This window comes from Camarhynchus parvulus, chromosome Z (genome assembly GCF_901933205.1).
Source record: "Camarhynchus parvulus chromosome Z, STF_HiC, whole genome shotgun sequence".
Lineage (NCBI taxonomy): Eukaryota > Metazoa > Chordata > Aves > Passeriformes > Thraupidae > Camarhynchus > Camarhynchus parvulus.
This window is the reverse complement of record NC_044601.1, coordinates 58,712,592-58,733,813: the sequence shown is the minus strand read 5'-3', so window position 1 is coordinate 58,733,813 and position 21,222 is coordinate 58,712,592. Positions and strand designations below refer to the sequence as shown.

The following is a 21,222-nucleotide window of genomic DNA, read 5'->3' as shown; positions in this document are numbered from 1 at the left end:
GTTAGTAAAGAGGAGTGCAGAATTTATCAAGAATTGTCACAACAGGGGCCTGTTGGGGACTCCCTCACAGCCTAAGTTTACATGGCTTGCTTAGTAGAAAATCTCACACCAGAGTCACAAACAAACTCTGAAGTCTGTGTAGAACTTTCAGTCCCACAATTATGATCCAAAATAACGAAGTAATTGATATGAGAATTTGAAAAATGCAAGCAGCAGACAGCCTAAAATTTTAATTCAACAGTGTCCACAAGGCATTCATAAAGGTTGCTGCATTTTTCTTCAAACAATAAATAATAATCTGTACTAAATAATAATATTCTGTAATATTTTCTTGTGTAATTCAGATCATGCTTTCTGAAGCCAGTCCAGTTCACATGTCATAAAACAAACTCTGCCTGCTTTCTGAATATAGATTTTGGCACATACTCTAAGCATACTCATGACTGGATATCTTGAGAATAGATGAAAATTATTGACCACCACTTATTTGACATCCTCTAAAATACAGTGAGATATAATAATAAAGCTGACTTTGCTTGTTTGCTGAGTATGCTTACTTGTTTGTGTCCTGACATGAGAAGATCCTGTGGACATGGATGTTATTTCTCCTTTGTGTAAATCAGCTTCTGTGCACAGCTTCGGATGCTTCTCAGGACTCTAGAAAAACACAGGGGAAATAAGAATTCCTATTTTAAGAAAGGGCTATGTTAATTTATATCAAATAGAACACTGAATAATGATAGCATGCTAGGCTGAAGATAAGCAATTTTAATAGCTTCAGAGTAAAACTAGATACAATTTCAGTCTCTAGAGGAAGTAGTATTACTATCATAGAATCAGTACATCTTTCTTCCTCCGAGAAGAATGACTGCTTCGTGTGGTTCCTGGACTAGTATTTAAATCCACTGAAGAATTTAGGTGTTAAGGTACTGGTTCAAGCCCATAAGTTCCCAGAAGAGTAGTTTAAAACACTCAGACACCACAAACTGAACTTCAGAGGACTTAAAAATTTCTATCGCCGTCAGTTTTGCAGATAAATTTTCTTAGTCATGTCTAAATAAATGCTTGTGGCTCCTGACAATGCTCAGTGTCTCAACTCCTACCTTATAAACAAATCTTGGCCAGAAGACATACCCCAAACCTATGGTTGCCAAGCTTTTTAACTGGCAGATAAGCATACAGTTTTCATCCTATTTCAATTGAAAACTGAATTTCAAATCTGTGTTCAATGGTGCGGTCCTCAGCTTAGGAACCACTTTTTTGTCCTAGAGTCCTTCAGGGCATAAGCTGCCTCACAAGCATGCACAATATGCTTTAACATGGACACTCTCTCAGGTGTCCACTTTTTCCCTCATACTTATTTATCACAGAATCACAGGATGGTTTAGGTTGAAAGGGACCTTAAAGAGTATCTGGTTCCAGCTTCTCTGCCATGGGAAGGAACACCTTTAATTAGACCAGGTTGCTCAGAGCCCCATCCAGCTCGGCCTTGGGTGGTCATGCTGGATGACCTCCAGGAATGGGGCATCCACAGCATTTCTAGGCAAATGCTTTACAGTGGTCTCACCCCTCTCAAAGATAAGAATTTCTTCCTAATAGCGAACCCAAACCTACTGTCCTTCAGTTTGAAGCCCTTTCCCCTTGTCCTGTCACTCCTGTAAACAGTCTCTCTTCAGCTTTCTTTTAGGCTTCCCTTCAGGTATCCAAACTCTTTACAGTTACAATGGAAGTTATTAGAGCAGTAGAAACCACATTGTTTTATCTTACGTTGTGGGTGTTCCACTTTACATGGAAGAGATAAAAAACTCTTTTTCAAGTAAAAAAACAGATGTGTATTGGTAAGCGTTAGTAATTAAAGAATCTATCTAGGATGGTAAAGATAGGAATGCCTACCCCTCCAGCAGCACATCCTTAGATATTTTCTCCTCAAGAGACATTGGAACCATATTTACTCACATCTTTACAAGAAGGAGGACCTAAAAAGAACCAATATCTGAAAAAGTAATTGTACTCTTAAGTACACTGACCTTGATAAAAAGTCTGCCAGTATGTGCAGGTCCAACCAAAACTCTTTCAACCATGTTTTCCCCAAACACAAAATCTGAATTGCTGCTGTTTTGTACGCTTCTTTCTTGTCCCCTGTGGGGACAAAATAACATAAGAATGCGATTTAGAACTATTTAAAGCACTTTAAAGATTCACATTAAAGAAAAACAAAAGAGTAATAACCTAAGTAATCAGATAAATTCTTTAAGATAATTTGAGAATATTCTCTATGGAAAATTTCCCAAAAGGAACAGAGTATCACAGTGAGTTTCATTAAGATTATTGAGGCCATTCCTTAAGACCAAAGAATTAGCAGCAAAACAGCATGCCACTTCTCCTCAGGGAAGTGTCTTACTCCAGAAATTTTAATGAGTTGCTTTAGTTTCCATTTGCCCCTCCAAAAGGACTACCAACAATTAACAGCTATCCTTTCAAGTTCTCCACCACTCTGCAGAATAATGTACACCCTGGTGCCTTACAGGCATTCCTTCATCATCCTCCTTATGTTTTGGAAGAGCAGGAAGGCAGTGTATTCACATACACACACAAATACTGAAAAAATGTATAGATTTGATGGCAGATTGCTTAAGATGAGGTGTGAGTAAAACAGGAGAGAAAAGTGTTTCCATTTTTCAATAACCTGTTCCAGAGATATACGTAACATGAGAAGAGAACTCAAAACTTGGAATCATTTGGTACTGGCCAACTATATTTTAGAGATTACATTCAAGAATATTCTATACAAGTAGAATTGTGATTGGACCTGCTAATTACATAGCCACTTTAAATTAACAGGGTTCATTTTTTGTAAAAGTCACTAGAAAAGTCCTTGTAAATTCCTTTATGTGGAAGTTGTTCCTGCTGCTGGTTTGGTTTTGATTTGTTTGGTTTTGGTTTTTTATGATGGGGTTGTACATTGTTTGTGCTTTCTGTAGAGCTTAATCCTGCACGTCTTGCTGGCATAGGCAAAATCATGCAAGTTCTTTTCACTTTCTGTTCCAGAAGGATGACTTGGCAGGAAGGCAGCCTGATACTGTGTCACAAACTGCATTCTTCAGCACCACTTACTTCTGTTTCACAGTATTTATCATCCTGGGGAGGGCTTAACATAACATAACATAACATATGTCATGTACAGGATATTCCTGTTAATTAGCTGGGTTTGTTGGCAGAACTTTGATTATTTCCTCTAAAACAGTTTCTCTGTTCACAACTACAGTGTGCTTAAAACCTCTTCAAGGATGAAGGGCTTACCGTGTACTACCTCTCTCAATCTTTTTCAATGAGAAAAATACTCCTTAGCATTCTCATGCTTGATGTGTTCCTAAGACAACACATTTGCTAGGAGCAAAACAGAGAAATCAGAAAAAACTTGTCTTTTCAGCCTTTAAAGCTTCTATACATGTTCTGGGCCCTGAACAGGAAATCTGAAGTGTGTTAATAAGCTTTTTATCCTTAAACACACCCCTTGCTAAAATTCACTGGAATGTGACAAATTTCCATACTGACATTTCAGCTGCTACTTCTAGGCTGTTCCAATAGCAGCTTAAGGACAGCACCCCAAAAGAGCTAAAAAAACAAGAATTAGAGGCTTATTTCTAAGAAAAATTGTGGGAAATGGTTTTGATTATTTTCAGAAATGTAAGAAAAATTAATCAGTGCAATCAGTTCTCTTTGAAGAGAAAGTTAACTAGAAGTGCCAGCCTTAAAATGTTATTAAAACCTCAGTAGCCTTATGTTGCTGTATGGCAAGAACAAAGTGTTCTTGCCAGGGATGCATTGTCAGGGATGCAAAGTGTTCTTGGCCCAGGCATGGCATTGTCACGGGGATACAAAACACAGTCACTGATATCAGGGAATGATCACTAAGAAGGAACAATGGGAAGAGAAATATGGATAAAGTACTCAAATGGGATTATGAGGGGAATGATTCAGGTACTGGCCTTCTCAGAGTGTCCAAAAAGGTGAGAAGCTGCCAGTTCCAGTGCTTAAGCCCTTTCTGTTTTCTAAGCAAATCCTTGTGCAAAGTTGAGTTCATGTGACTGCAAGCCTGTATTTTCCCACTGCTGTATTTCTGTCACTTATGACACAAGCTTTCCAAGCTTTTCATCAGAATCAACAAACTGGAATTTTTTCCTTTTCTGTTTATTATTATAGTCAGCCCTGGAAATGAAAATTAGTGGTTTCATGGAACATGGACAGCTGCAGCAATTGTGGAGGGATAACAAGGTATTTTCACTCACCTCTCCACAGAATCATATAATGGATAGATGAAGATATGGAAGAGGAGCAAAAGTGAGAAAGATGTCTGCAGGCAAAGCAATCTCTGCATTTTATTTTATAAATAAATGTCAACAGTTATGCCTTGACTTGAAATTAAAAGCAAACCTAAAGAGTTGTTTCCTTAGCAATGAGGTCTGGCTCCAATGTTCACTTACTGTTCAGCATGTATACAGAGTTTAATCAAGTAATTTGTTTCTTATTGATGAGAAAACAGCGATGCCAGAAAGATTTTACCTAAGTATTTTACAGCATCAGTCACTTAATATGGATTAGAAGAATGGCACTTACATCCTTCTGCAATCTCAGAATAGCAGTAGGGACCTGGTAGTATTTAAATTAGTTTTCAACTGTCAAAGGAACCAACATTTACCATGATTATGATAGAACTAGTATTGTGATATTCTAGAATTCATGAGGCACAAACACCCCAAGCAGGGTGTTTGTGAAAAAAAAAAAGACAAGGGAAAGAAATACCACAAGTACCTTTAAGTTAACTTGTTGGCACTCAATCACTGTGTTGCATTTCTCTACTTCACAAGAGAAAGTCACTCACCAATCTTTTCCTAGATATTGTGCAGCTGACAGAAGGTAAATAAATTTAAAGTACCAACAGCAGTGGATTTAGCTTTTCTTACATGCATTACCATCATTCAGATTCTCCTAAAAACCCAGTGTGCTCTGTGGCTACATGTTGTCGTCAGAGAGCACCACAACAGCATTAAATATAATGGAAAAGGTTAGTTCTTCCAAAATCACAGCAAGCATCTGCCCTCTAATGATTCTAGCGGTTCTTTTTGTTGATAGGAATTAAGAATCTAAGTTTTTGTGCATCTAAACTCCCTTGCCTCCTCAGAACCTTGGCATTGTGCATCACAACCTTTATCTGCTGTCCATCTAGCCCTGGCACAGACTCCTTTGCAATTTACATATTCTATGCCCTCCTTGGGTAGGAGAGGGAATTAGGCAACATTAGAAGTCTATTATCCATGGCCCTAGCAATTTTGAAAAGTCATTCTCTCATCAAAAGTGATACCAGGTGTATTCCTGATGCTCACAACTTCCAGGTAAAAAACCATCATCAACATCAGCAAGCAGTATTAATACCACAAGACAACTACAGATGTAGAGTTCTCATGAGTCAGTCCCCAGAGAGAGGTAATAGCCCACTTTTGCACCAGTATGACTTCTTCTCAGTGCTGGCCTTGAACGCTTTCTGTTTCCCAAGCAAAACCTTGTGCAAGTTGAACACGTGACCAGAAGCCGGTGTTTTCCCAGCATTGCATTTCTGTCATGTATGACACAAGTTTTCCAAGCTTTTAGTTAGAATCTGATTAATCTCCAAGAATGAGGCTCTTTCCATCACATACAGTGTCAAGAGGATGGGGAAACATCCTACTCCAAGGACATCAGCTTCCTCACAGAAATTCTGAAATCTGTGCTGCACAAAAATGCCAGCCTATCCCAGTCACCACAGATAGCTTCTCGTGACAGAAATTCTGCTTTGTGAATGGAAGTAGAGCATCAATTTCAGCATTCACCCGGTATTCCAAATCAGTCCTGTTTTTTTTCTTTATGCTTCTTGTGTCCAATATACTGAAATATCTTGGTTATTCCTCAAAAGAATTATATTTCCTGAGTTTCTATGTACCTTTTTTATGAGATGCAGCAGACATGCAGTCAGAAGAGAGATGGCAAACCAGAATAGTTTCTGGCTTGGTTGATAGTGAGAAACCACCTGTCCCACAAAGATTAATTGCAGTTAGGAGTCCATTTTTTATGGCATATGAAGCTCATGTGAATAGATACAAATCCTGGCACCACACACAAACAGCACAGAGTCCTGTGTGGGTGCAGATAGCATGGGCTTAGTACCATGTTAGACATAGATGATGAAAGGGCATGCCACCAGCCAAGTGACAAGATGGTGTAGAAATATAATAAACAAAATCTTACTGTGTTTTCTGAGAGCTGGAAAGACTCATGGTAATAGATGACCCCATTGCTGTTTTGGAATTTACTGAATTCTCAGTGGATGAATAAGAGCTGTCTTCAGATAGCTAGGAATAATAAAATCAATTTGGTTAATTAGAGCTAGTATGTTTTCTGCTATTAACAGATCTGCTAGAATCCAGAGTCACTAAGGTATAAAGATAGACAGATACAGATACGGATAATAGATGTTGTAGTTGGCATAGCTTCCTCCAACTGAGTACTAAACCAGTGCCCTCAATTAAAATACTAAAATCTCACTTTCTAAATAAACAGAATCCAAAACACCCAAAGCTGATTTTCCCACAGAACCCTGATATCAGAAAGGTAAGACAGCCTGCAGAGAAGAGATAATTTTTCAAACACAGTCAGCATGAGTTTAACATTTCATATCATGTTAGTGATACAGTAATTCTACTGAAACTTACATGGGAACTTTCTTGAAAATAATGCATTTTTAATGCAATGTTAATTAACTGCAGAATTAAGTAATTAATTGCTTTAAAACAGCACTGGTTTGTTTGGTGTTTGGTTTTGATTGTTTTGAGTGTTTATGTTTGGTTGGTTTTTTTCCTTAATTTGAGTTCCAGTAAAATTATTTTTCTTTTTACCTGAACACACGCTTCTTTCTTAGTCATTAGAGATACTACAGGAATTTCAGGACAGGTCAGGGCTTGTGGGGGCTGTAAAGTGGCAGGTCTAATGACATTCCACAATTGACTTGGTGACAAGGATCCTTGCAAAATACAAAGACAAAATATTTAAACATATACTTTTTCTTCACATCTAATTCATATCTATATGTCTTGCCTCTTAACTGAAATGTTCAAAACATTTTTAAATAATATTTACTGTTGTTTATTTGCTCCATATTCTGAACAATTGTAATGTTTTCTAAAATACACAACCCCAAAGTGAAACCAATGTGTTATCCTATCAGGATAAAAAAAGTAATGTGTTATATACATAAACATTCTATTTGAACTTACAAAATACATTTTTATTTATATATTTAAGTATATCTTTATACTTATATTTATTGCTTTGTTTTAGATATGTCTTCTGGCATTTCAGATTTAATTCTGCATCCTCAGATGCCAGGAAGTTTCTTCATTGCCTTCTCCAGGAGCAGAGGTATTCAGTTAGAAATGCGAAATTTCACTATATCCAGTCCACTCAGGAAATAAATAATCAGAGCAGATGGTCAAACCAGAGTTCATAGGACATTTACCCTGTCAAACAGGTAAGTTATGAACTGCATAAAGATACCTAGCCTATCATTCAGTATGGAAAAGAGGTGTTCTGTTTTTGTCTTCCGTATCTCTAAAGGATGTTTTTGTGGAGCTACAGTGAAAAAATATCACAATGACAGTTACCTTCTCTTGTACTTTTGATGATGTCAGGATTTCTTTGAAGAAGAGCTGAGGTCATGAATATGTTATTCTTCTTCACTACAAAAAAGGAATTTAAAATTAAATAATGAGTACATCCAAATTTTAACACAAAATAGTGTGTTTTGCTGCTATCAAAATGCTGTGCACTCTTAACATTGTTTAGCAATCCTCTATGCCAGTATCTGTCAAGAACATGTCTAGTAACAGACATAGGCTAGGATTTGAGACCACTCCATCTTTCCTGTTAGTGCTAAGAGAGTGAGGATATTCCCTGGATACCTGGTTAGGTGGGAGACAGGCTCCTAGGACAGAAAATCATATTTCTGTAGTATATATCACCATCATATTGCAAGCAAACTATTCATGTAATTACTGTAATTTCATTTTGGTTTTTTAAGTATAATTTGTATCAAACTCTATAAATGCATGCTTTTAAATTATTCAAAGATTTCACCCCTGCCCCAGAGGATTCCCCAACTATTAAAAAAATTTATCTTCTATTGAAATACCAGTCCTCCTTATAAAACAATCCTTTCTCCCATCTAAATATCAGATTAGTCCAACACACTTCAGCTTTGTCTTGCAGGAAAAGCATTTCTACACACATCTTTACTTTGGCTAATACTTGCTTTTCTATGTAAATATTTATTTTTATTTACCTGGCTGGGAGGGAGGGAAAGTAGGAAGGATGTTAAATGAAGATGACCTCCCTCTTTGCTGTGTGAGAGCTGTATCTAAAAGAATAAGAGATTAAATTATCACTTGTTTGGAGAATAAAAAGGACAAGTGTTAGGGTTAGCCAGGCTGATGTCATGCTTTCATTGACAGTAGAATAAATTATTGTCTGCTACCCACCATCTTTCTGAAGCAGACTGTTAGGTTATGTCTATGCTGCTGACCCCAGGATGTCTCTGAGGCCAAGGAGCACAGCCTGGCTCAGGCTCACAGCTAACCCTCTCTGTATCAGCTCTGTCCTGGAGACTGCCAGGTGGAAAGTTCAAAACAGAACCAGACAGTGACCTATCCCTTCAACAGTATGGGCAGTCAAGAGGGAAATCACTCCAGCTTCCTCCTGCACTCTGCTTTATTTTTTGGTACAGGCATGCCCTAAAATTTCTCACATATCTATCCCAGTTTAAGTTTCAGAGTAAACCAAACTTAGCTTAAGTCCTCTTGGGTACATTTAGATGTGATTAAAAAAAATACACTGTACATATATTAGTGCCTGAATTCAGAAGTACCTTTTTGGTACCATCCATATGTTAAATAAAGATTGTGAAAAACAGGAGTCCTTCTGCACAGTAGCCTCAGGGACTGGTGTTCATTTCCATGGAAACAATGCACAGTCCTTAATGAGCCTTCCCAGTCAGCTCATGGCTGGATGGCAGGAGGGCCCTTCTGGAAACTGTTACATCTTAAAGGATTGCCCAGGGAACTGTGATCTCTTCCAGAAGCCAGGGATATAATTCATTTCCTGACCTCATCCTCCCTTGACTGTGTGAGCAATTCAGAAAAATTATATTAAATTTATGGATTTTTCACTACTTTATGTAATATTATGTAAGTATGGAAAAAATAATGTATTTTTAATTAAAAACATGCTCATTGGAAACTACCAGCAAGTATCAATGTTTAAGTTTTCATGACTTGCAGCATGCTTACAATGCAGAAACATTTCTTAGGTGGGAGAATTCATTCTTTTCACTGCCAGATGAGAATACAGAACTCCAATCAAAACATGACTGAAGGTGAATGTCATACCAGTGTCAGACTGCGAGTCAGACTTCTGGAAAGTCAAAGATGATGATCTTGCACGTTTTCTGGAGCAACTAATGAAATCTAGAGAAAAGAAAATATAATGTGATTGGCAGAAGGCATCAGCACCATGTTATAATACTGAATTAAAACCTGAACAAAATAAATTCTAGGAGGGACTTAGAGAACAGCTTTAAGGCAGTGCCTGAGAGCAGGAGGGCTTTGGAATCTAACTCAACACCTGTCACAAATCTTTATTTCTATTACGTTCAGGGAACCCAAAGAAAGCACTTCGAATCAGTTCATAGCCCATGGGCTCAGAAAACATTAAGAATGAGGAGCTACATTATAACATTACCCAAGCAAATAGAAAAAGGCAGTTCGGAGTTCATACAGCTGATGAATACACTTGGTCAATTTTCAGGGCTTCTGGATCTTGTCTTTCTGGTAAATATGAGTGGTAAGATGGAAGAACTTGAGGGAAGACAGGGACATGTATATTAGGACAGAGTAGGTGGCTCTACAACCCACAAAATCTTAGTCTGGTAACTGGTATTTGCCCTTGCTCGTAGAAAGAGTCCAAACGCTGTTTTCACGGGAAAAAGGCAGACCTATGAATAACTCGGTTATATTATGCTGCTTCAGTGGGGTGGTGATTACCATTTTCAGCTTTGCAAACTGGGTCTTCTGCAGGCCGCTGGAAAAAAAAAGCATGGAAAGGTCAAGGAAATCAAACAATCATTTCTAGACAGAGACACAAAGTATAACAGTCCAGCATATACACATTAAGTCTTGTTTCTGTTTTCTATTCTTCCTTGTTCTGTTTTTAGACCATTTATTACAAGTGTTAACCAGGGCTAAAATCTTATACCACTGCTAGGATAATTGTCTACAGAATCCCTATTTCTCACCAAGTTTTATCAATAATGAAAAAGGGAAAAAAAAAAAAAGGCTTTTTACCTTCAAAGAACGGTCCTTCTTCTCAAAAACAAATGTTGGCTGGGCAAGCAGTGATTTCTCTGGAAAAAAGAAGAGATACTTTTCAATAGCAATTCCATAATAGTATTTATAAATCAGAGCTGTGCAATAACAAAGAGAAGTTTATCCTTTTGTTACAAAGGAAAAAACTAAAGAGATGCAGCAATGTACAGTACAGTACATTAGGAAAAGAAAAGCTAAAATCCCCAAATCTGAGTATGAGTTTTGCCTCACTAGATGCCATGGGATTTGGCCTCATATTTTTAATGTTTATCTTTAAGAAAAAAAAAAGCTTTAACCTTCAAAGAAACATCTGCCAATCTTTAAGAACGAGGGTGAACTGCATCTCTGCATAGCAGAAGGATGTGAAATGTACAATATCCTAAAGGAAGGAAAGCAAGAGAATGTGTTACACTTTCAGCTACATTCATACATTTTGCTCTTTAAGCTTTAGGTAGGTGGATGTCTAGGGTCAGTTTTAATGTGTGTGTATGCTAAATAAACATATGGAGCTCTGAAGAGCAAATTTTAGTCTCAGCATACCTCTGCATCTCTTAGGCATAACTAAAAATATCTTGGATCTATACCCTTTTATTCTATGAAATATTTTTCTGCTTACATTTGCCTCACATCAGAGTTTATGTTGATTTAGGGTTCACTACTTCTACATCTCATACAACTTGTTCAGGCTGTTTACTTTGTTAGGCTTGTGACCTTCGCAGCCTGTGCAACTCTAATGGACTAAATTTGGTTGTCAGTGTAAAAGAAAAAGCTGTTTTCACCAGCACCACTGATTAATGACACATTTATTATATGAATTAAGGGCCCAATTAATGGGCAAAAAAGCAGACACAAACAGATCTTTTTTTAAAGACCACCCCATACAGGATTCATCTCATTCTAGCTTGATACATCTGTCATGTGCAGTAAATAGAAACAATCAGCTTCTGGCTATGAGCATATTTTAGCTGTGTACTTTAGATGACAAATGGAAAGCTAAATGCATGTATTTCTCTCCATGGCTGATAAGTACAGAGTTCAGACTAGCGTGACTGCTGAGCTATTTGACTGGCCTCTGGCCAGAGAAATCTCACACTTGGTGCCTTGTTAGCTGACATTTGACAGAATATTTATCACATACACAACATTTTTGTAAAACTCTTTTCCTCTGTTACCTCTTCAACAAAAACATCCAAGTGAAAATATCTGGATAGGTATTTTTATCTAGAACTACACACCTATCTGTGACCAAACAACTCAAGCTTTGGTATCAATTACTCAAAGGTTTAATAATGCAAACATCAACCTATCATGGAAGAGTTAAGATTACTACACCAAAAATGTATTCAACCATCAAGGAAAAAGTAAACATTGTTAAAATAAATGCTTCATGTATGCAAAGAGGGGCAAGGAGCATGAAACTTTCACTCAAACGCAGGGATATACAGACAGAGGAAGAACTACTACAGTTTTGGTGTTGTTAAAGTTAATTTTATTTTTACTTGGGCATTGTGTGTGTGCAAAGGACAGGATTTAACAAATTTAGCATGCTTTGCAATGAAAGCCTATTTCTTCCTTAATAGAAAAAGCAGAAAAAAGTTCACATTGTTCCACTGAAATAAAGATAACTCTCTGTCATTGAAAGTTGAAGAAAAATTCCACAATCTGGTTGCAGCTAGGGGGTCAATGGCATGGCACAACACGAAGCAATTCCACTTCTATTCACTAGAGGGGAGTGGCACACATGAACAATAGTATTTCACTTAAATATGATTTGTTGAAGAGAATAGGCTTTTTTCTGTCCCCTTAAAAACAAACAAAAAACCCAAAACTGGCATTCTTATTGAATGAAGGAAAAATACAAAAAGTAAAGAGTAACTGCAGAAACCTTCATGTTCTTCTCAGTAATCCTCAATCTCAGAAGCTTGCACTATTTTTAAAGGTACATTTTCTACTCCAAAGAATAGAATTAGCAAAGACTGAACTGCTGTGAAGAAGGAATTTACTTTCTCTGACAGAGTTAACTTTTCCTAGACCTAAAAGGCTGTAGGGGATTTGAAGGAATCAAGAAAGCCCACTACATTTGAAACAGTGAGAAGATTCCAATAATATTTTAAAATCCAAAAGTTCCTGAAGAAAAAAAACAAACATAACTGCTTAATTACCAACACATGAAGCTACAGCATAATGGTACTCTTCAAAGATAAATATCTATATTTTAATATCGCAGTAAATATAAAGAATATATCCCACCTACTGCTTTTGAGCCAAAGAGCTGCCTGTAGATTAAGTCAGAGGTTGCTGAGGCTGCCACAGTTATTTATAGTTTGTACACTTCTATAATGCTTCTACTCCAATCAAGAAAACCTTTTTGTAATTCCTGAAGCATACTCCACAAAGCTCATCAGTAAGATCTTCACTCCTCAATCAGGCTGTTGTGTTAGCTATATATGTATCCTAAGCATAAATTTCCATTTACATTTTCAGCTTCTCAGATATTCAGGTACAACATATCTGCAGCTGATCTCCACAGAAAAAGACGCCCAGAACTTCTTGTGGATATAAGACAAGGCCATCAAGGAGTTACCACAGTCGTGTTGATGTGGTAATTTTAACACTGGCCAGTCCTTTTGCATTTCTCCCCTTCATTCCCTGCTCTAAGTCTGCCTCTGGCAGGGTGGCTGTGCTGGCTGCAAGAGAAATGCACCCAGCCACGCAGTGCCAGACTCAGCCACAGGAATAGGCAGCAGCAGCCAAGGCCAGGCACAGGCAAATGCAGACAGGGGAACAGGAATGGGTGGGCTGGAGCCATTCTCCCTCATCAGCACCACCAGGACACAGAAAGACATGGGCTGGCTAGTGCCTGGTTCAGACCGGGCCACTCCAGTCCTCAGCAGCTTGGCACTTGTGAATAAAAGAGGCTGTTGGAAAAGGTACCAGAAAATAATGCCAAATGAGCTGCCTCTGGCTGCAAGGACTGGAATAATCCACCAACCTCAGCCAAGAGTCCAGACACAGAACCTGTCTGTCTGCACATGAATAATCGCCACAGATTGGGCTCCCTCTCCTTTGCTACAGTTCCCCTGAAGCTGCTGAATCAGAAATCTAATGTTTGCTGTATTCAAAGACCAAAACAGGCCCTTGCCTGGAAAATGCATTAGAAACATTTCTTGGTCTGAGATCTCACCTGGATGGTGTCCCACCTCCAGCCTCCTGTCCTGCACAGAAGCACTATCAAATGTGCTCGCACCTGAGCTACCTGACATGGAAGGTGCCCAGGTTGCAGGATGGAGACTGCATTCCATTTGAAAGAGCATTTTGGAAAAAAGTAAATGCTGGCTGATACCTTAGGAGCACTAGCCAGAATAACATACAAGAAATAATGTAAAATTCCTTTTACCAGATTTGCTTGTATCTTAAAAGCCAGCATTGTCCATGAGATGTAAGAGTCTCTCTGTCTTTGCTGTGACATTCCACTCTTCACTTCCATTGCTATTGCCTTTTCTAAAGCTATTGAGACTTCACAAAATACATACATTAAAATTAAGTGGGACCCTGATGATCTTGAAAATTTTAGAGTTGTTGTTATTACTGTTGTTCTAAGCTACCCTAAACACAGATAAATTATCCATAACCTTTGAGGGCTAAGGACACAGTGGAGAGAATATAAGCACTTACCTGTTTCTAATTTTCAGGCAGTCCTATGTCTGAAATAATGCCAAAAGTGGTGACAGTACTGTTTCTCTGTTCCTCTCAAAGAGATGCAAAAAAATGCCCTCAAATCTTTCAGAAGATAAGACAGGAGTTGTGATCTCGGTAGAAGTTTTTTATTTCTGATGTTGAAACAATTAATTTTTATGCTTTCAGTTTTTAAAAATTAAATCTGTTGCATCTTCATCATTAACAAACTGGCCAGAAGACTGAAAATTCTTTAATTCATATCCATAGCAAAAACTTACACATTTTTTAAAGTAAAGATTGACCAGTTGCTTGGCAAGGCTGAGCCCAGCAGTGGCAGCACCTCTGGGATAATGAATTTAAGAAGGGCAAAAAAGTACTGCACAAGGACAATTGCTGCTGTGAGAGGAGTGAGAATATGAGAGAGGAACAGCTCTGCACACACCAAGGTCAGTGAAGGAGGAGAGAGAGAATGTGGATAGTAAGGCAGCTGTGCCCCTACAGGCCCAGGGGGAGCAGAGATCCACCTGCAGCCCCTGGAGGAGCCACAGCAGAGCAGGTGGATGTGCCTGAAGGAGGCTGTGAGCCCATGGGAAGCCCGTGCTGGAGCAGGTTCCTGGCAGGAGCTGTGGCCTGTGGGGAGAGCAGCCCTCACTGGGGCAGGTTCCTGGCAGGAGCTGTGGCCTGTGGGGAGAGCAGTCCTCACTGGGGCAGGTTCCTGGCAGGAGCTGTGGCCTGTGGGGAGAGCAGCCCTCACTGGGGCAGGCTCCTGGCAGGAGCTCTGACCTCACTGTGGACCCACATGGGATGAATTCATGGAAAATGACAGCCTGTGGAAGGGACTCAAGTTGTAGAAGTTCATGGAATACTGTCTCCTGTGGGAATGATCCTGGAGCAGAGGAAAAGTGCAAAGTCCCTCCTGTGAGGAGGAAGAAGTGGCAGAGACAATGTGTGACAGAGCTGACCATAACCCCCATTGCCCATGCACCTGCCCGATGAGAGGAGGCAGAGAAAGGGAGGAGTGAAGTTAGGGCTGTGAAGGATGGGAAGACTTTTTTTTTTTAAGAATTGGGTTTAGTTCTCACTAACATATTCTAATTTTAATTTGACTGGTATTAAACTAAATTGACTTGCCCTCTTTTTCCTGTATTGGTAATTGCTGAGTGTTCTCTCCCTGTCCTTATCTCAACTCATGAGCCTTCCATAATTTTCTCTCCCCAGTCCAGCTGAGGGAAGTGAAAGAGTGGTTTTGGTAAACACCTAACATCGAGCCAGGGTCAACATACCACAACATTAAATAAATAAAACAAACAAAAAGGAAAAAAATGGCACAGACCAAAACCAAACAGAAACCTCCTTCTTAATCAGAAAAAAAAACTTTCCCAAATAGAATATGATACTTGAAAATTGCATAATGTCCAAATAATTTCACTGACTTAAAAAACCTTTAACTGCGTCCAACTTTTGCTTTACAACATCGTAGTAAGCACTGCACAACACACAAAGGCTACATGACAATTTATAATTAGCTTATCATTTTATCCTATCAAATGATAAAGCTATGACATTGAATTATCAAGTTTCTGTGCTCTGATATGCTACAGCATATTTTGGAAGCTTTGTATGTTATCGCTATAATTTGCAAAAACAGAAGCAGAGACCCTGCTGTATTTTGATGTTACAGCTTAGATTGCTGGTTCCCACAGAACTCTAACCAAATGAAGTTAATCTATTGATTAGTGAATCTATTGATTATTATTATTATAACAAATTCTGGCACATAAGATTGCCATTTTGATTGTTTCACATCTAAACTACCTCAATGAAAACATGTAATTTGGTAAGATGTTGAGAAGAAAAGTAGATTTAATGTCACTTCAGTTGCTACATCCCCAGAAGTACTTTTATGTCACCTAAGTAATAAGGGAAAAAAACCACATGGAAAAACTTTCACTCTGTCACTAATGAATATGGGCTATGTGCAGCTATTACTTGAAAAAACACTAAGTCAAAATTTTGTGGCAATATACATGAAAGAAAAGAAGCAACAATGGACTAGCATTTAAGTGGGAGATATGGATTGAGAAATTTACATTGATAAATAAAATTAATAAAATAATTTAATAAAATTAATTATTTTCACTATGCTAGATGATGGTCTGTACATTAGTGACTTCAAGGAGCACCAGAGTTAAACTATGTAAAAATATGACCAATTTTTATTCAAAATGCTGCAAAAGCATAGAAAACTATCAATACTTCAGACAGCAAAACTGCAACAGGCAGAAGAAAAATACATATAGTGAAAAAAGAAACAAGATAAATTAAGAAAATATTTTGCTCTCTAAGCTTGGCCTCATGTCTAAATATTGTTTCTGGCTTTTGATGCAAAAGACATCTGTCAGTATTTCCAGTCATGGACTATTTTCATCTAAAATTAGATGGAAGTTAAGAAAAACCTTTTGGCTTCTTTTAAGGAGAAATCAAGAACAGGATTTGCCAAACCCACAAGAGAACCATAGTTTCTGGTTTTAAAATACTCATGGAAGTTCACAACATCAAACAGAGTCAGTTCACAGCCAAGAGAAAGTGCCACAATGCTGCCAGCCATCATCTTGGGTCCTTCAGTGGCCCCACCACGTAAGCCAGGCTTTCCTCTGCCAAAACTTAAACATTTAAGATAGATGACATGAGGCAAAATGGGGGTGTCCTCGAACTTCATGCAACCAACTTTATAAAATGGATCAACTTAAAAGAACTATGAGAAAGGGCTTATGAAATTTCCCATTGCTGACCCCGAGTCACAGGTGTGTTCCCAGAAGAGCTGGGCAGGTGAGCATTCCTATGGAATTCACACACACAGCTGGCAGCACCTTTGAAAAAACAGGTCACTAAGTAAAGCTCTAAATGTGGACCTGGAAACCTTGGAAACCTACTTTCAGATTCTCATCTATTAGTCTTCATACTTTTGATTCTTCTTATCAAGCATATTTAATCCTTTCTAAGACAACTGTCTTAAAAAATAAGATCAGTTTTAATACCATGACGGGATTTTCCAAGCAAGCTTACATAATTTTTTTTTTGCTAGAGACATTATAATACAAGATTGATTGCTTCAATTTCCATCTACATCTATTATATGTACATAAGGGGTTTTATTTAATCTGTAAACACTAAGAGTAAAATAAGAAATAAAAATAAGGTAATAAATCAAATTAAATTCTAATCAGAAGAGTTTCCCATAGACAAAGGGGAATAAGGTTATAAATCAAACAAAATTCTAATCAGGAGTTTCCCATACACAATGGTATCAGAGATGCATGTTGCTATAGAGCAACATGCAGCTTCAGTATCTTGGTCATAGTTCCAGCCCTGTGTGCTAATGAAATTTTTCATTTTATAATACTCTTCTGAATGTCAGTGAATCAATAAATTTCCAACAATTCCTCATGAACCCTGATTTTCCAAATACGTTCAATAGAAATTGTTCTAAATAGTGAAAAAATATTTTGAGTATGGTTAAAATAAAGTACTTCAAAACTCTTGAGATGAAATCTTTGACAAAGTTTTTTATTATTTGAAAAAAATGGAACTACCCATTGTTGTGAATTTTATTTCTAGAGAATTTAAACATATATCACTGATATTTGGCCACTGGCTGCACTTGCTGCAGGAGCAATTGTACTTCAGTGGCCCATGAAGAGACTGCTGGACACAGCACTGTGCTCTGTTCAAACACCCTGTACTAAATATGAAGGGCGCATTGCTTATCTTGGGTTCACACAGCATCCTGTAAATACAGTTTGGGGAAACCAATAAATAACTTCACACCTCCCTGTTTGGATCAGCAGAGAGTACATCATCGAAGAAGGGAGTTTCTGTTTCATTGCACTCAGAAAGAATACAGTTCATCTAATTGACAATTTGTGAAATAAAACTTCTGAAGGAATTTTTCCTAGGACAGCTTTACTACATTTTTGGGACTCCAGTATTGCACACTCTTTGTTATACAAATAGTTCATAACCCACATAAATAATTTCCCTGTCATCAGTGGCAGCAGTTATGAGAGCAAGGATTCTTCATGAGGGCACAGTCATATTCATCCTCTCCTAAGTCACTCTTCTCAATGCTACAGATTCTAAGCACAGATAGGGATTAGGGTGGAAAGGGTTCTTCTATCAAAAAAATTCCATCTAATGCCCCTAGCTGCCACTGTGGTTTATTACATGCCATGCAAGAGATGAGATTTAAAATTTAAAATACTTCTCTTCAGCCATGGAAATTCAGGTGACAGCCTGTGGAAGTGTTTGTAGATACAGCATATGTCACACCCACTCACCTCTGTAGAGCACACTTCTCATCTTTATCTGGGTATAACATAAACAGGCATTAAAACAGCAATAAAAACTACCCTATCTCAGCAACATTGTAACATAATTTCTGAGAGAAATGTAACCCAGTTGGCTTTATTTCAAACATTAGAGTGAAGAAAGTATTTTTGACAGTCTCATCACTAGAGGGTAATTTTAGCAGTGCTGTAAGCCCAGAAGTAACTGTGTCAGTAGACCAGCAGGACTGTGCCAAAAAGCGTAACCAAAAATTATTTTAGAAACACTGAAACATCCCACTGCTCAGAATTTTTAATCTATTGTAAAAGCCAGTAAAATACCCAATGCAAGGGTAATAAAATTTGTAGGCATAAAAAGTGTTACCCTTTTCAGGGTATTGTACCAAATTTAAATTTCATAAATCCCTACGAGATAACATAGAAGTAACCCTCAGGGGGTTTGTGCAGAAACTGAACTGTACAGGTAATAAGGTCATGATCCACCAACACTCACACATCCATAAATTTCAGTGAGTAGGCTGGACTGTGTGCTCAATATTAAGCAAAAACTGAAAGGCTGGTCAACTGACAAATTAGCCCAACTTCTCCTAAATGTATCAGTCATAACAATAGGCTTAGCCCTTGAAAGTCCTCTTGGTAATTTCAGTTCATTCATCAACCCCTGCAGTAAACAATGGTTGGTGGCATTATCTGTAAAAAGTCCTTAATATTAGCACTTGTTTTTGTTACGCATCCTCATCGGTTTTTAATGATACTGATAAATCACTCTTAATTCTGATAAATCACTCTTAATTAGTGGCTCTCCTCACTACCTAAATAAGGGATTTTGCTGTCCACCTCTGCAGACAGGCATCACTGTGGAACTACAGCAGGACAGTTTTGCTCTCAAGGTGCAGGGCACATCAGGGCATCAATGTCCAGGAAAAAGAGTGTTGCTTCCAGGTATGGCCAGGAATGCAAGTGCTATTCCCACCCATTGTCAGGCCCAGCATTTAGGAGAGCTGCAGAAAACTCGAATAGCGGGGGAGTTAACACTGTCAGAAACATAGAGAGTCCACATACACACATCTGGTAGTGTCCTTTCCTCGAGTAAAATACGAATTGGAGTTTTCCGACAGATTACCAGTAAAAACTATGTAACAAAAAAAACACAGCCAGCCAAGCTCTTGTTTTGCATGACACACTACACTGTTACCAACCAGCAAGCACATTCTTCGTCTTTATCCCATTCCCAAAAAACCCCCGGGGGAACACGAGAGACATGCAAAAGACAATAGCTAACAAACCTACCTGTAAAGCATTCCTCCTTGGGATCTAGCGTGCTGCCGCGGGAGCCTCGGCAGGGCCTGGGCATGGTCTGTTCCTGCAGGTGAGCAGCTCGGTGCAGAGCCCGGGGACCACCGGGCCAGTCTCTTCTCTTGGGGAGGTCGGGCACCTTCGCACCCCGCCGGGCTCTGTCACAGCCAGCGCAGGAGCACCGCGTGCCTGCACATAAAACATTCCCTTTGCAAGCAGGAATTGGCTCGTTTCTCATTATGAGGTCAGCATGAGTACCCTTTTATATACATCTCTCCCTATAGGTAATCAGACATGTTATATACGCCGGAGCCGGCTCTGTAAACCTGCCCCCCGAGCCGCTCGGGGGCCTCGGGGCACCGGTGCGGGCGGGCGGCGCTTCCCGCAGCGAGACACGGAGGGAGCGGCGCCGGCGGCCGGCGGGGACAGCCCGGGGATGGAGCCCGGGGCCGGCTCCTCGCCCGCGGGGCGGGCCATGGGAGGGGACTCGGGAAGAAAGCCGGGCACGGGAACGGGGGGAGGGAGAGAGGGTGGGTGTGGGCGCTGCGCTGCCCGGCCGCTGAGCTCCCGTGAGTACTGTGCCTGCTGTGGGGTTTGCTTTTTTTTTTGGCGTTTTTGTTTTCAAAAAGAAGATGAGATATCAAGCAGGGTAGGCGAGCACCGCGGTTGTTCCCAGGCTGACGTGAACCAAGTGCAGCGTCAGCGCAAAAAGGTGTTGCGGTCCCTCCTTCCAGATGCGCTGTGCTGCGAGGTCTAAAGCCTCGCTCTGCGTCCTGCTGCTCTCTTAAATGGCAACAGCCCCAAATAGTTCAAGTGGGAGCGATTTCAGGCCATAATGTATTGCAGGCCTGGTGTCAAACTGCCTGTAATCATAACAGTTCAAGACAAAAAGGCAGGAACAGAATCATGTGTCTTGACTAATCTGGTGCCTTTGCGCAGCCAATATCAGATGTTCCGCAGAAAAAAGATACAAGAAGTCCAAGAGCACACAGATGCTCCGTGGTTTTTCCTCATTAGAGACTCAGTGTGTGTTGGCATAACTTCTAAAGTGTGCTATTTAACCCTTCTGCAGTAGAATCAGATAAGCTTTTAGACTGGAAAATACCTCTAAGATCAAAGTCCAGCCTTAACCCAGCATTGACAAGTTCCTCATTAAACCATGTCTCCAAGTACCACGTCTACACCTTTTTTAAATACCATCAGGGATGATGACTCTACTGCTTCCTTTGGCAGCCTGTTCCAGTACCTGACAACCCTTTGGTGAAGGAAATTTTCCTAATACACAATCTAAATCTCTCCTGGAGCAACTTGAGGCCATTTCCTCTTGTCCTGTTGCTTGTGGTCTGGAAGATGAGGCCGAGCTCCACCTGGCTACAACCTCCTTCTCTGGACATGCTCCAGCACCTCATTGTCCTGTGGTGAGAGTCCCAAAACTGAACGCACTTGGGGTGCAG

The 21,222-nt window shown here is 39.3% G+C and overlaps 1 protein-coding gene across 4 annotated transcripts in view; it reads right to left on the bottom strand.

The window, feature by feature from the left end:
• Positions 1 to 20,187, bottom strand: part of RANBP3L (RAN binding protein 3 like) — a 31,009-nt gene extending 10,822 nt beyond the window's left edge. For 2 of the 4 annotated variants that reach the window (XM_030969083.1, XM_030969085.1), the window contains exons 1-10: positions 19,763 to 20,187; positions 10,428 to 10,486; positions 10,128 to 10,164; positions 9,474 to 9,551; positions 8,372 to 8,446; positions 7,695 to 7,769; positions 6,930 to 7,054; positions 6,283 to 6,386; positions 2,028 to 2,139; positions 558 to 657 (exon numbers count right to left, since the gene is read on the bottom strand). In XM_030969083.1, coding sequence (XP_030824943.1) covers positions 558 to 657; positions 2,028 to 2,139; positions 6,283 to 6,386; positions 6,930 to 7,054; positions 7,695 to 7,769; positions 8,372 to 8,446; positions 9,474 to 9,551; positions 10,128 to 10,164; positions 10,428 to 10,486; positions 19,763 to 20,006 — 1,009 coding nt within the window. In that variant the 5' untranslated portion in view covers positions 20,007 to 20,187. Of the gene's footprint in view, positions 1 to 557; positions 658 to 2,027; positions 2,140 to 6,282; positions 6,387 to 6,929; positions 7,055 to 7,694; positions 7,770 to 8,371; positions 8,447 to 9,473; positions 9,552 to 10,127; positions 10,165 to 10,427; positions 10,487 to 10,744; positions 10,907 to 19,762 lie in introns of those variants that run through there. The other 2 variants (XM_030969084.1, XM_030969086.1) reach the window with 2 other exon arrangements.
• Between the last annotated feature and the right edge of the window lie 1,035 nt (positions 20,188 to 21,222).